The following is a 15,894-nucleotide window of genomic DNA, read 5'->3' as shown; positions in this document are numbered from 1 at the left end:
AACACATAAGCCCCTCAAGAGCTTTCTTACTTCCCCTGTAGCCTTGAGAGTCTTGTGGACATGAGTACCGTTGGTTTTCAAAGCCGGATGTTTGTGGAGTTTGTCTTTCAAGTGCATGTCTTAAAAGTTGGGGTGCCGGATGGAGGGTTCACACCCCTTGCTCATCAGGGAGAAGCTTAGGTTTTGAGGATTTTTTTCTGATTGTGAGTCACTGCACTGGAGTGGGATTTATGGCTAGACTGTCTCAGCCTCTCCTATCCAGCTTGATGTGGTCTCTTTCTTACTTATCCAATGTGTAAGTTACTGAAGCCAGTTTTTAGTTAGTTTGCTTGTTTTTCAGATTGAATTGTTTCGTATGTAGCTGTAGATGCAGTGTGTCTGCAGGAGAAGGTGAGTTCAGGATCTTCCTAGGTTGCCATTTTGAGATGGGACTCTTCACTTTTTAATTTACCAGTGGACCCTCTTCTCCATTTTTGTGGTCTTGAGGATCCCGTGGTAGTGTAGAGAGAGACAAACAGATTTGGCTGGCATTAAGTTCAGAGGCAGTATTTGTCTAGCAGTATCAAAAAGCCACTCTAGAGTTGGCTAGCACAAAGCCTCAAGCCCACAATGTCTTAAGGAGATTTGCCCCCTATCACAGTGCTGTTTTCTGCCAGTTAATTTTAGACCTTACTTCAGTACATATGGAATTACCCACGTGACAGGAAGGTAGAAAGGAACCTTGAACATTGAGGTGGAGTTTGCCCTGCCCAAGCCCCTGCGTATCTGCAGTTCTAATATGAGGTCCTGGTATTTTTTTTTGCTAAGTTTGCTCTTACGTGTGAAGAATCTGATTCAGTGTATTCCCTGTGTCTAGGTAAATGAGAAAGCTATATAAATCTTATGCCTCAATTAAGGGAAAGTGAAACAGTCTTTAAGACTAAAATTATGTGTGTTATCACCAGGCAGCTCTAAACAAGGGGATTTAATCAGCCAGGGTCCCAAAATATAGGATTCAAGATGATTTATTTTGAAAGGGACTATTTCTGAAGGATGGTATGAAGGAGTCAGAGCTAGGGCATGACTGCGGTGCCAGTACGAACTGCACTATTACTGGAACCTGGAGACAAAAGATACAGTGGTAGCTTTAAGGGGAGCAGTGACACTTGGTAAAGGGACAGGCACCTGCAGTCAGCGCAGGGAACAAACCACTGGAATAGCCTCAATTTTTTCCCTCCCTTCAACTTGCTAATGAACTTCTTGACAGAAGCAGAAGCCAGAGGACCCAGGAGCCCATTGGTACAGGTGATACCAGTGAACCTGCAGGGCAGAGAGCAGGGTTGGTCAAGAGGGTGTGGAGTGAAGGAAGGCAGCAGCCTTACCAGGGATTGCTCCTAGAACAGCTGCAGCCCGAGTGACACACTTCTAAGTGTCTGAGACAAACAGCAATAACTGGACTGTTTTTTAGGGTTTTTAAAAATGTTTCTCAGATCCTTCATTAGCTAATCGTGAATTTAGTTTGAATTGTAAGTGAAAGAAGGCCTTTGCAAAGTTGTCACTCAGTTGGTTACACAGCTGTGGTGGCTAAGCACCTCCCTCAATGTTATATTAGTAGGAAAATTTCAGACGTCTCCTTTGAGTGGTGAACTTTTTCTTTCCTTCGAATGGAGAGAGGTAAAAGGTTGTATGTGATTCAGGGATGGTGTGCAGGCTAAAGCACAAGGGTATGAGTTAAAGATCCATGAAATGCAACATGACTACAATCAGTTAACTTTTCTGTAAAAATTTAGTTCTGAAATTTTTCAGTTCCATTGAGAAGAAATAACGGTTTCTAGATCCCTTTATATTTATGTACATAGTTACTTTAAAATCAAGTAAGAAAAAAACCTTACATATCACTTAGAGGCTTTTACATAGCTTATTTTGTCAGTTACCATTCATAGAAAAAATGTGGACTCGACTCTCTCAGAAAATGTAAAAACCAGGACAATCCTGTGGAAAGTTTTAAGAATGGTCTACATTCTGTGATGCTAAGAATGAATTATCTGAAATTCTGATACCTGCTACAGCATGGATGACCTTTGGAGACATGTTGAGTGCAATCAGCTGGACACAGGGTGGGAGTGGTTGCAGGAAGACACAAACATACCATTCCACTTGTATGAGGAATTACGGTGTGGGGTGGACACATTCGTAGGGTCGGAAAGTAGGATGGAAGTTGTTGGGGGTTAGAAGGGGGCAGGGATGTAGAGGCACCGCTTACTAGGTAGGCACAGGGGCGATGAACGATCTGGAATTTGTGGCGTTGAGAGTGTGCTTCATGCCACTGAACTGTATTCTTTAAACAGAGAAATTGGAACCCTTGTGCACTGTTGATGGGCATATAAAATGGTACAGCTGCTACAGAAAATAGTATGGTAGGTAGTTCTTCAAAAGACTACACTTACCATATGATCTAGCAATGCCACCTCTGGGTATGCACCCTTCAAGCCAAGGCTTGAAGAGACATTTGGATGCCCGTGTTCACTCACAGCAGCCTTACAACCGTCACAAGGCAGCAGCTGCTCAAGCGTCCCTTGACAGGTGAACAAAATGCGGTGTATGCGTGCAGTGAGGGGTGTGGTGCTCAGCCTTAAAAAGGGAGGACATTCTCACCAAAACATGAACCTTTAGGACGTTATGGTAAGTGTAATAAGCCAGTCACAAAAAGACAAAAGTCCTGGATGACTGCACTTACATAAGGTACTTAGGGCTGTCATAGTCACACAGAAAGTAGAATGGTGGTTGCCAGGGACTGTGGGGAAGGAGAAATGGAGAAATGTTTAACTGGTATAGAATTTGTTTTGAATAAAAATAATGTTTTAGAGGGCAGTAACTAATAAATGTAATACTTTTGGGAAAAAATGGTTAAAATGATAAATTTTGTTGTTACCACACTTTTAAAATACTAATAACCTGGAACTGTTTTAGATGACTTCAATACAGGCATATTCACTAATGCCGAATCATGCTGTGGATCAGTGACAGAGAGGGAAATTATCAACTGCCCATCTCCTGAGGTTCCTGCTGAACTTAACCAACAGTTTAACACCAAGAGAAACAAGCCAGAAGTGCTCAGTCAGGGCGCAGGAGCCGAGCTACAGAAAGAAGCCAGTTGGTGCAGTGACCAGCTCGTAGGAACACAAAAAAGAAAACACGTGACATGTCCTAAAAGGCCTGACTGGAATATAAACAAACCACTCAAAAGATATATTCCAGCATCAGAAAAGTACCCTAAACAACTTCAAAAGCAAAGAGAAGAAAAAAAAGTACGAAGGCAGATGGAACTGCTTCATTTGGTAGAAAGAAACAGTCCTGGGCCCCCTTCCCAGAATAGAGGAACGTCACCAGCAGCTCTGGATGTCAGGGGACATCCAGTCAGAACGGTAAGACTTTTTTTTTAGAAATGTTTTAAAACACGTATTGATGTTTCTAGATTGCAAACAGTCCTCCCCCACATACATGCATACATGTTTTGACAAGGGTGTCATGTGAACAAGAGTTCTGAAGGTTTGCTTTAGTTTTTTTACCAGCCCATTCTGCTGCCTGCCCTTTGTAAATAAAGTCTTACAGGAACACAGCTGTGCTCTTTCTGATATATACCGTCCATGGATGGCTGCAAACAGAATTTTAGTAGTTACAACAGAGACTACATGGACCCCCCGCCCAAAAAAAAAAGCGTTTACCTAAAGATCCTTTAATAGAGATTACACTTAAGCTTTTATAGATTAATGCTACCACTTGAAACTCATTTATAGTCCATATAGGAAGAGGATAATTAAGAATTACTGGATTGCTCCCAATTCTGGGAACATGCAACGTTTCTGTACCTTTATCTAGTAGCTGCTAATCAGATACTATCCTGAAATTTCAACAAGTGATCAAATGTTGGTGGGACAGATGGAAATGTTATTACTCCTTTCTGTATTTGTCCATCTTTTAGGAAGAAGAGACTCTGAAAAGTCATTCATTCAGCAAGGAAAGGTAGGTTATGGGTCAGGTCGACTCCCTAGGTACAAACTACTTGCTTAAAACATGTGTCTGTATATGAAGACAGTAACAGCAAAGTGTGTGACTTCCAGGTGAGGAGTAACACTTTAAGGGGAACGCTGGCATTTTCCTTGAGTTTGAAGATGGGCTGGGTGTCCTGGGCAGGAATGTGGGTGACGTTTCCTGTTGTCTCCTTAGATTAGGCATTCCGCTTGGATTGAGGGGAGAGGGAAGACACAACTGGTAGGTAGTGAGAAGTTCAGAAGGGGAGACCGAGAACGGGTAGATGTCCTGGGTCTATGCATGGACCGGCTGGTCATGTCAGAATGTGGGTTTACAGCAAGTTTAGTTTCGGTGGTAAGTACATTATATCTGAGGAGAAACACGAGGCTTAAATTAACCCAACTAGCATTGACCCTCAGGATCTAGTAATTTTTTACTCTGTACCAGAATATATGTATATATATATATAAACTCAATCCCATTCTGTTGCCCTGTTTTTAGGAAGATCATAGAACTCAAACTTCTCCAGTATTCCTAAGGTGTTCCAGGACATGTAGATTAAACTCAAGGTTTAATTCAAATTCTTGTTTAAGCATTTTAGTTTTTTTTTTAAATATAGGTCTCAATCACCACCCCTTTCAGCAGCAAAAAACAGAACCCAACAAACTCAGACACTAAAAAGCAGCCATTATGAAAGAGAAAATCTGGTATCGGGAAGTAATCAAACAGAATTACCACCTGGGATTTCTGAACCATCCAATTTTATTCCGTATGTGCGAACCAGTGAGGTCTATTACCTTGATCCAGACGCACCACTGTCTAGGCCTTTAACCCAGGAGCCTCAGTGTCACCCTCCACAGGGTAAGTCACAGTCCAAGTACCCCTCCTACCCTTAAGTAAGTTTCCATAAGGCTTGGCCCCAGGACAGGGTCCGTCACTGAATTCTTCACTGAGTATTACTTAACATTACAGCACAGGGCTGTATCATCCTAGAATGTCTTTCACTTCTGTCATTTTCACCTGGCTTCAGACTGTGAGCAAGAACTGTTTGATTATGACCACACGAGGGACCCCCTCCTTAATCCTAATGTGGTGAAAAACCGGGATCGTCAGGAAGCAATCCTTAAGGGACTGTCGGCACTGAGACAGGTAGGAGCTTTTTCACTGTTGGTGGGTGTGGATGGCTCTGTGTTTCCCATATCCCAGTTTAAAAACAAGACAATGCCTGTATGTTAACCTTGAAGGGAGGGACTTCACGTTTCTTAACATTACATCTCTAAGCATATTTCTTTCCTGTATGAAAATCATGAGATACTTCAAATATTAGGACAAATTTTATTGAATGGAAAATGCATACATTTGAACAGGTACAACATGATCAGTAAAGGCCCTAAAACCAGAAAATACATAACGCCTCTTTAATAAATTCATAGTAAGGCAGCTCTTGCTTCTTATGATGAATGTTGAACAGAACAGTCATGTAATTTAGTGTGAAATATACACATAACCTTACCCAGACTATAGTGACTTCTTATTAGCTTGCTCAGGTAACACACTTCCTAATACTTTTTTCCATCAGCTGGCTTTAGCTGCTTGCAAAATTGGTTTCTGCAGTTAGTCTGCTTTTTGTATTTGAAGGGAAAACCTCTGCCATTTTAGGGGTGCCCCTTCCAGTTATTGCAAGTGTTGCTTGCTTATCTTTCTAGAGAGCTAGAAAAGCAGCTCCTTTAGTTTAGTTTTCTGAATGCTCTTTGGTTGCCCACACAATAGAGGTGACAAGGCTCCTTTCCTTCTAGCTGAGTGGAGACCAGAGGTCAAGAGGAAGGAATATGTACACATCTTGTTCCACAGGGACCTGTGTTAACCAGTACAACCCAGCACAGGGCAGACAGACTTCTTCAGTGGTCCCCTTAAGAGCTTCTGGGGGACAGGGAGATCTCAACCCCATTAGTTAATGGTAATATCCAAGTAAGAACACCTAGTATACGAATTGCTGGGCTAAGATAAGCTCTAAGATAAGCTTTGTCAGTTATGGCCTTAAATAACTGAGCTTATTCACTACATGTTTTCAAAGTAAATATAATTCTGGATTGACAGAAATGTAAAATAGGAACAATTTACAAGTCTGCTGCCCACTTTACTAATAACATATCAATGTGATTTCAGGGCCTTCTCCAGAAGCAAAGGGAGTTGGAAACAAATCTCATGCCTTTAGCTGCAAATCAAGAGGAGAATTTTAGTCCTTCATTTTAAATGTAGAAAATGTTCTTGTTGCTTAGCTGTAGTTTTCAAATAGATTTCTAAAATGCTTATTTAAAACTTGTACCTTATCTAGTAAAATGCTGTGTGTATAATTTTTACAATAAAAGACATTTTTGTAAAAACTTAAAAAAAAAAACCCTATTTTTCTGCTCTTGTTTCAAGCTGGGTAATTAAGCCCTATATAAAAAAACACATTCTACTTACCTTGACACAGTCTGGAGTTTCTGACCTGTTAACATCCTTATACATACACACTTTTTAAAATATGTAGTTCATTAATTGAAATACCACATTAACTTTGCTCTATAAAACGATTTAAAAGGGTAGAACTCCAAAAGTTCTTTTGAGGTGCCAAAAGGTAGGTCTGATTTAACACATCCCAGCTGTGACTAAAATAACCCCCAGTTTGGGCTCATGGAAATTTTTGTGACTTTGAAAACTGCAGTTTCTACAATAAAAAACATTTACAAGTTTGCATTAGTAAGGGACAGGCAGTTGTTGGTGGAGATCAACTTTAAACCCACATCTATCTGTGAATTTAAAAATCTATTAGGAAGTTTTTCCAAGTTGTTATGCCCTTAATAAACAGAAACCTCTTTTGAAATATGAAATTGAAGTTAAAGACCACACAAGCACTAAAAATCATAATTACCAAATATTTTCAGATAATAGGTTCACCAAAATTTTAGCACCTGGCAATTTTTACATGGCTAAGCCTAAAGATAAAAAATAATGCTGCCTGGTATTAAGTCCTATGTACATAGTTTTTATCATCTAAGTGAAACTGTGTTAGATGAACCTTGAGGTATTGAGCCAAACTCCTGCGGAGTCACTAACATCACTGGCTTATACCTACGTAAAAACACTATGCAAGAAAGGCTAAAATAAATACAACAGTTAATATCAATGCAGAAGCAGTTAGTTACTATCATCTTCTGACATAAGAGGAAGAAAAATGTAAAGCCAATGCTGTCCCCTATTCCTTTGCAAATATCCAGTTCCGTATATAAAACTGGCTCCAATTTGAAGCAGAAATACAGGTGACATAAACATAAAACCTAAAAGTGCCAACATGAGAATTCAAGTACAATATATGTTAAAAATATATATATTTATTTCAATTTTCAGATGCTTCAACTTACAGGCCATCATGATTTAAATAAGAAGAGAAAGGACAAGAAACCTTTTGTTAGAGAATGAAATATTAATTATAAGAAACAGAAAAGTTTCATAACTTATTTGTCTTTTGAAAATGGCCTGGAAGAATCACTTTTGCCCCGACTTAATTGAGATGGAGATTTCTCTCTCTCCATGCTTTGAGTATAAGCAGATAAAAAGTAATTTTCACTTTCTTGAGACTGACCTGGTGAAAGGGCATACGGTGTCCCCAAAAACGTCTGATGAGTGAGAACATTAAAGTGACTAAACTGATGGGACATATTTAATTGCCTGTGATGAGCTTGGAAGTTGCTATATGAATCTTGCTCAGTCGAACTGCTGTTCTCCCCTGCAGAGCGTACTCTAGGAGCTTTCTCTTCAGAATCAATCTGATAAGTCTTATCTTCTAATAAACTTTTTTGCACGTCAAGAGACGACTGCAACTCAATTTGAATATTCTTTTTTTGATCTGTTCCACATGATCCTTTGGTCTCTTTCGCCAATATTTCTGAATGAAAATTGCTGCATACTTCTATTTGTGAGATTTCATCCCCTGAATCCAGAGACATATCCTCTTCATCCTTTTCGTTTTCTAAAAGAGCTACATTTAAAAAACAAAAAGTCCTCCTCTATTGAAACACACAATTTGTTTAAGTTTTAAAATTATACACTACTCACACAATATAACGCGTCAGGATCTGCAAGTCCACAATCCCTTAAAGCTTGGTCTTCTGCCACAAGTTCACTTAGTCACAACACTCACACTAGGTGTGAATGTCCGCATAATCCGATGCTAAACGCTTCTGCGGAATGTGTTCACGTTTAATGTTGGGAAATCCCAACTCCCAGCTCCAAAGGGGTTAATGTCAATACAGCATCTAAAGTTATACGGTAATTCAGTATCGGACAAGACAAATATAAAATAAAACTTCTGACATCTAGCTTCACTGGATTATTGCTAAATTGGTTAGCTCTATCAAACTTCTTGTTCCTCTCTGCTTTCCTCAGAAACAAAAGACCATCTTTCACTTTACACAAAACCTGGAACCAAGGCACAGGCCACCTCACAAAGGCAAGCTGTGCATCTCTACTGCCTTATTAAACTGCTTTAGAAACTGGTTGGGAGATCTAGTAGCTCAGGGCTCAATCCCCACTCGTGGTGTCCTTTTTAAAAAATGCGCCATCCCTTTGCTGAGAGCAGCCAGTAAGGCTTCCATACGCTCAGAGAACATGCCGCCTCTGCCGCACACAGGCCACGGTACCTCGTACTGACTCGTGCTAACTGCAGTGTAAACTACTGGGCAGACTGTGTGTGCTAACAATTAATGACTTGAAACACTTCCCCTGAAGCTGTTTACACGGTTTCAAAACAGGCATTACATGAGAAGAGCAAAACCGGTCCTCTTTTTCTGTCTGCCTTAAAGAAAATGAAAACTGCTGAAAAGTTACCTGACTGCGACTCAAGATTCTCATTAGCACCAAGCAGTGGAAGGTTTTCTTCTGTGACTGAGTTGTGATAGCCCACAAGATTTTTAAAGTTTTGCATAAAGTCTTCAGTAGTTGCAACCACTATCCCATTATCTGTATAACTGGAAAGCATCTTGATACTCTTTTCTAAATTAAAAAAAAGTTTTGAATATAAAACACTTAAAACTAGTCACAGACAAAAAAAGATACCTGTCCCCCTGCCCCCACCCTCCTAGAACAGCTCAACACCACCCATTCCCCAGCCCCACAATTGCCATATTAAACAGTCAAAGCTCAAGTGCACCCTTTACCTGTCAGAAAAACTACGTGCCGTTGCTGTATGTTCTGAGCCTGAAGTCTGATAAGGCAATCCAATTCTGGAGCATTTCGCGTTTGTGAATCACAATTGTGGTACGACAACATTTCAACCAGATGTTTCTTCTGATAGACACTCAGAAGAGTCAGCAGACTCAGAGCTTTGGTGTTCAACCTGTGAAATCGGGCAGTTCAGAGGCTGCATTTGCATCTCCAAAATTTAGTAGGTGTCTAACTGCTCAGCTGAGGCAACTAATAACAGCCCTGCTTACTAGCACAGTGCCTGACATAGGGGCGCCTCACAGGCGAGAGGGCGGGCATTATGCGGCCCACATTACGTCCAGGGGATTTCTGTGGGTACAAAGCCTGAGCACTAGGCTCTTCAGTTAAAATGTCAACCAGTCATTTCACTTACTAAGAAATCACAGTTCTTTTTAGCTTTTACTAATTTAGAGCTTTAATGAAAAGACATCAAAATACAAATCTTTACTTCAAAAAATAGTGGCTCTTAGCTATTTCTACACCTTCAGGGGAGAGGCAGCAAGTGGCAGAATCTACTGGCTCCTGCCAGAAACATGAGGCTACAACCTGTGTGTTAGTTACACCTTTGGGCCTCAGTGTTAACTATGAACATATAGCAAGGTAAGATTTGCCCAATGCCTATTTTCATATATCTTGAAAATAAAGTTTTTAAAAAGAACTACTACAAAATAAGTATTTTAAAATTCCTTAACTTGAACTTCCCTCTAAGTGTATACCATGGAATACCAATGGATATTAGAAGAAAAAATACTTTCGTCTAAATTGAGAAAATGCTGATTGACAAAACATAAAACAGCAGTGTTAACTACAGACGTTCCCAGAGCCTCAGGCACGCAGCAGGACAGGGTCCCCAGCTCATCTGCTCTCCGCCATGCACGCACCCGGAGAGTTCAGCCGTCAGTCTTTCTGTAACCAAGTGTCCTGATCGCCACCCCTACCGTGCTGAGGTTAATCCTGTCTCAGTATGTATGCTATCACACTAGATACCTCAGGTACGTCCTCTGGATGTACATCCAGATCCTCTAGCTCGCATATACTATTCAGTTAAAAAAATCTTGTTCCATTTTGATGATGATTCTAAATCCCCATGTGGCAAAGATTAGAGCAGTTTTACCTATACACATACTTAGACCTTCAAGTGGCTCTACCTATGTGAGAACACCACTTCCAAGCAGGCTGGAGTAATCTGAGTGCCTACATTCCCTTAGGGCTGGCTAATCTGTAAAAACTGAGAAGCATCCATCATCTACAGAGAAAAAATTTTGTGAACACAATGTTAAAATCTTATAACCACTATATAGTCATTTTTCAGTCTTACCTGCCCAGCTCCTTTAGTTTTTTCTGAAATTTACAGTGCACTTTCCATTGCCACTTTCCTTCCGGAGTACTAAGTTCTTCAAGGAATGTCAAAAAATTTTTAAGGTTCTCTGTTAGAGACAGTGAAGTTCATTTTAAATTCAAGAAGTAAGAGTCACTCCACAACTGAATTACGGAGGAAGTGTCTGATGACATGTTGATACCAACACAGGGACACCTACATTCCTGTATGTTCTTTCATCTTCTCCCCTCTAAGGAGACAGAGATCTATATATCCTCTCTTAGACTTAAGAATATAGCATCTACACATGATCATGGTGACAAGAACAGACCAGAAGGACCCACGTGCAGTGGGTGCGGAAAGCCTGCCTTTACACCATATTTAGAGGAAATGACTGGTAAAGACTAAGAGAAAGGGAAATACATCAGGTTAGAAAAAGCTCAGGAATGATGGAGATGTCCCAGTTATCTGTGACTGGCACAATGGACAATACATTAAAAAGTACAAGTGAGTCATTAATGAGAAGCCAAGAATACAGAGTTACATGCTCAAAAGACTGCATAAACCTTACCGATTGTGGTAACTTCTGGATTTAAAATGGATTCATCAGACACAATAAAGCCGCCAGATACAAATAATTCATTGTATGTATGATTTTTAACATCATCCAGACTGTCAACACCAGCAAAACTAACGCAGGGGAGCTTCTTTAAAGTCACCAAGCCAGGTACCTAGTCAAATACCCAAAAAAATTAAAGAATCAAGGGCCGCTAAGGGAATGAATGGAGAGCCCCTCCAGCACGAGGTCACCCACCGGCCAAGTCTGACAAAGTGCACCATGCTCACCTATTACTACTGTGTTGCCTCTGGAGAGCCAAGCCCACACAACATCCCCAACACTGTTTCCAAATATATAAACCACCAATTATGTCCTGGGCTCTTTCCATGGACAGAACATTAAGGAAAAGGAAACTTGAAACCAACATGGAAACAGAAGGGAAAACACTGCCTTATCTGGCCGAGTGCGCACAGTGAGAACTCAGAGGGCAAGAGCCTCATCCCGGAGCAGCCGGGACAGGCTACCTTCAAATCAGGGACCGGGGACTGGTGTGGCACAGTGGGTACGCCTAGGTCTTACCTGGGACATACAAATGAAGCCACGGTAACAACATAAGAGTCAGTCTTCTTAAGTCTTAGAACTGAGTGACAGGGAAAGTTGGTCACGTGCCAAAAACTCACACTTTTGCAGAGGTACAAATGTGAATCTCAAGCTGATTCACAGAAGGGTTGTTTAGGTCTCAAGCTTTAAACCCTTCTCGTCTCCTTTAAAGCTTAGGAGGATATTTTCAAAACAAACAGCTTTAGTCTCAAAGTAAGATTTTTAATGAGGGAGTTTTGAAACCAAAATGATTAGTGAATTTGACTTAATAGTCTACCTTGTGGATGAAACCTGCAATGTCTTCATTTTGAATAATAATCAATAGTTTATCTAATTTTGATCTTCTTTCCAAGAACTGTTCTGGATGACATTCTGTATTGCCTAATTTGATAAGATACTCCTGTTAAAGAGAAAAAAGAGGCCTAAATCAACATTAAAGAGCTTTTTCTGTAAATATCCACTTAACACCAGAAATGCAAAATAAACAGATAATCAGCTTAACTACTACTAGGACACTGCCAGTGATGACGCTACCCTCCAGGGACCCCACCAGAGATCTAGTCCACTCCTCGTAGGCACTGAAAGCCGGGTGCCTGCTGGGGGAGGCGGGGGGCAGTGACACACCGGTATGAACACTGGGTGAGCCCGGGCGGTTAACCCAGGTCCATTCCTTCTTCTGGGCAACCACGAGCCCAGTCAACCGCTCCTTCCCTCCCACTTCCCTCCCCTCCCTTCCAAAGCAAACCCTTCTAATTTGCAGCTACTAGCACAGCTCATATAATTCCCAACAGCCCCCAAGTCATCCAGACGGAGCTTCAGCCTGTACAACGGTATTTACATACTAATTAGCCACGTCTGTCAAGTTTACACTTTAAAGCAAAACACTCTCCTAACACCTCCCTCCGTGCCAGGCACACAGCACTACCCTTCACACGGCACAAAGCTGTAGCCCAGCAGGCTGTGCTCTGTGCTCGCTGGCAGACTCCTGACCTCTGAGCGAACTGTAGGACCTTGGACGTCACAGTCCTTGTTTCACAGATTAATTTTCTCAAGGTTGGCATGGGTGGTATGTAACCATAAGTCTAAACCCACCTTGCGGCACAACCAGTCCACTGCTCTTTCGAGAGCTGTCTACAAGCATCACACCCAAAGACCATGTTCTGGTGTGGCCCTGAACTAAAGAGGCATCTTCTACACTGAGTGAGTGGCTCTAAACTCGAAAGTTTCTGGGCAACCTCAGAGCAGCCTATAGTCTGGTAATGAAAAAGTAAGTTCCTTTCTGACAGGCTTGCTCGTAACTTTTGTAACTTTTGGTCTATCTTGCATGAAGACGCTTGAAATGGGAGTTCACAGATAAGGCAGTTTAACTCATACAGTAACAATCAGTTTAACTCCAGAAATATTTCGGAAGCTTAGAATTTTATTCATAAAGTCTTTTACTCTATTATTTTTGCTAGAAGCTTTCGAATGGATACTAATTACAAGAATTAAAAGTTCTGATCTGACCTCTTATCAAATTTGTAAAACATACTGCATCCTTTTATTCTACATAAACGAAACATGATTTACTCTATGCCAGCATGAATTGTGGGCACCCAAGTAAATGGCATTCCCTGGAGGTGTGTGCCAGTTCAGCCAGTGCGGGGGGAGGCAGAGTGGCGCCAGTAACGCTGGGAACCCACCTGACCCTGGCTCTCCCCATGCCCGGCACCGGCACGCAGCTGTGCCCCAGACAGCCACACTGGGGACACGCTGGGGTGGACAACTGGGATGCTCTGCATCCAACTCTACAGGGCAGAAGTGCAGCCAAGAAATTCCTGGCAGGCCTGGTTTCATCTTCCCAAAAAAACCCACCAGGAATCGGTGAGGACAGCACGCTGAGCGCCCAGCCTGCTCCTCCACCTCCAGCTCCTGAGCGCATGGGCGCACCGCACGGGACACGCCGACAAGCCAGCTGACCAACAGGACATGAGCAGCCTGTGGTTTAGGGATACTAGCTGGTACTATTAAACCACTAATATAATCGTTCCAGTGTGTAAGAATTTGCATACCCACTACTGCTCATTTTATGTGTCTAGGTCTATACGCACACACAAATACATGTGTGCATTCCTCAAACTAAGTATCTGAAACACTAGGCTACCCTGTAGCTTCAGTGGGGAGAAAAGGTAACACCTTGCAATGAGGAATCACTCAAGATGGGGCAGTCTTTCGGGATCATCATTTTTCGGATCAGCAAAGGCTGCAGGGAACCCTGACATGACCAGGGTATCAAGAAATGCCAAAGGACTGTATCGTCATTAGGTCATCTTTGGAGAGTTTGAGAGAAAACAAACCCATTATGAAGTAAACTTCCTTTTGCCTCTGTCTTTCCCTCCCCTCTTCATTAAAAACCCAACTAATAAACACTTAAAATCTGTGAGTCAACAGTTTGAAGGTATTTGCAGCATGTATACAAATGGTCTTTAAAATGACTACATCCTAAGATATTTAGACCACAGGTTCTGAATTTGTAGAACTTACTAGTCTTCTATTCCACTCTGCATTAAGTTAGGAAAATATATGGCCAGCATTTAAAAACAAAAAAAATCCATCTCCAGAGCTCAGGGCCAACAAGCCAGGTGGACAGGCAGGCTGGTGTGCACGTTACTTACTATCTTCTCATTTCCTTACCTTGATCTCCTGACACAGCACACTCTCCTCTTCTTCATGAATATAAAATTTCACAGTATTTTTCTGGACATCTTTCATGATTTTAACCAAACTGTTAAATACTTCAGGTTCTAACTGGCTGATAAAATTAGAAAGCGCTGGCTGGGCAGAAATGTTTACATCGCTGGGTGACTTTGTAGCTTCTCTTTCTGCTGGTTCCCGGGCACCGTCACCAGGTGTGGCATGATCTGAAGTTACCACCAGCTCGGAGCCGTGGGGTGGCTCGTTTTCTTCTACTTCAGTTACACCCAGTGTTGAAGAGGAATGCTGCTCGCTAGAGTTGGTATCTTTCAAGGTATCACTACCAAGTGACTCAAGGTGTTTACTGCTGACGTCACTTGGGGGAACTGGTATGACGTGGCTTCCCGGAGGATTCAGGGCTATCTTAGTACCAGAGTCATTGGGACTGACTGGTGGCAAAGCCCCACCCGTGGCTGATGCTTTGATAATAACAGTATTTAGTTTCTCATGCAAACCGTCCACAAACTCCTGTACACCAGCTTTGGAAGTCTTAGAATAAATGAACTCAGAAAGCCGTTTCATCCTCTCTTGTGTTGAAAAGACAGGAGTGGATATTCGACTGACATAGGAAACATTCTTTTGCTTCAAAATCTCTTCTACCTTCCTAGAAAAGAGACTGTACTCCCCTAACACTGTCCTTTCTGTGGTCTCGCACGCTGCGGGCGGCTCTGCTGCTGGCACCACCTGCCCTGTCTGTGCGTCCTCCTCGGTGGTGCCCCTTAGCGTGTCTGTAAATGGAGAGGATGGAAACTGGTCATCAGAACTTCTCTGCCTACTTATTACCCGGGGATCGTTAGGCAAGGCCTCCTGCGGCGGCAGGCACACCAGCTGTGCCTCTGGTGATTTCATACCTATACAGGGAGAGTCCATCATCAGAAGAGAAATCCGAAAACATAACATTGGAAAACACAGCCTCACAGGTAAGAAAATGTCAGCTCAAGTATTTATTTAGAATTATCCAATAGGAGCAGAATAAAAATGTCTCATAATGGTGTAAATGAACCCTCCCAGCCCTCCCTGAGGCTGGCCTTTGGATTTCAGTTGTTAGAATAATGAGTTTGATGTCATTTTCTTTGATTTATTCTTAAGTGTTCAAATGTGCCAATTTGGCATCAATACAAATTAAGTCCCTTGCTTTTTTCTGCAGATTCCCCTTTGACAGACATGTTCTGATCAGGATGGTCAGCTGCAGTAACTTACTCAAACCCTCTATTTTTTGCCAAGTATGGTAATACCTCTTATTATGAAAATTTTGAGCGTTAAGACAAATGAAAAAATGCCAAATTGAAATGCTGTGGGAATAAGTGCCAGGTTAAGAGTTACATTCAGGATCAAGGGTACTTATTTTTATCTGTTTTCAGATTTTTCTCACGTAATGGGGCTGTTCACCGGACTTCCTACCACGTTAGGGACTTCAAGTTATCATGAA

General features: G+C 41.7%; 2 protein-coding genes across 12 annotated transcripts in view; one reads left to right on the top strand and one right to left on the bottom strand.

Moving 5' to 3' along the window:
* The window catches only part of CCDC66 (coiled-coil domain containing 66), a 61,940-nt gene extending 55,219 nt beyond the window's left edge, over positions 1-6,721 (top strand). For all 8 annotated transcript variants that reach the window (XM_036878010.2, XM_036878006.2, XM_036878005.2 and 5 more), the window contains 5 exons: positions 2,950-3,404; positions 3,962-4,002; positions 4,631-4,872; positions 5,042-5,160; positions 6,178-6,721. In XM_036878010.2, the coding sequence (XP_036733905.2) occupies positions 2,950-3,404; positions 3,962-4,002; positions 4,631-4,872; positions 5,042-5,160; positions 6,178-6,264 (944 nt within the window). In that variant the 3' untranslated portion in view covers positions 6,265-6,721. The remainder of the gene's footprint in view (positions 1-2,949; positions 3,405-3,961; positions 4,003-4,630; positions 4,873-5,041; positions 5,161-6,177) is intronic.
* Positions 5,333-15,894, bottom strand: part of TASOR (transcription activation suppressor) — a 49,381-nt gene continuing 38,819 nt past the window's right edge. The window contains exons 18-24 of one of the 4 annotated variants that reach the window (XM_036877999.2): positions 14,406-15,316; positions 12,010-12,132; positions 11,145-11,304; positions 10,574-10,682; positions 9,210-9,388; positions 8,881-9,045; positions 5,333-8,032 (exon numbers count right to left, since the gene is read on the bottom strand). In XM_036877999.2, the coding sequence (XP_036733894.2) occupies positions 7,509-8,032; positions 8,881-9,045; positions 9,210-9,388; positions 10,574-10,682; positions 11,145-11,304; positions 12,010-12,132; positions 14,406-15,316 (2,171 nt within the window). In that variant the 3' untranslated portion in view covers positions 5,333-7,508. Of the gene's footprint in view, positions 8,310-8,880; positions 9,046-9,209; positions 9,389-10,573; positions 10,683-11,144; positions 11,305-12,009; positions 12,133-14,405; positions 15,317-15,894 lie in introns of all 4 variants that reach the window. The other 3 variants (XM_036878000.2, XM_036878001.2, XM_036878002.2) reach the window with 3 other exon arrangements.

Source organism: Manis pentadactyla, chromosome 1 (genome assembly GCF_030020395.1).
Source record: "Manis pentadactyla isolate mManPen7 chromosome 1, mManPen7.hap1, whole genome shotgun sequence".
In the NCBI taxonomy this organism is placed as follows: Eukaryota; Metazoa; Chordata; class Mammalia; order Pholidota; family Manidae; genus Manis; species Manis pentadactyla.
This window is presented reverse-complemented; position numbering and strand designations above follow the sequence as displayed.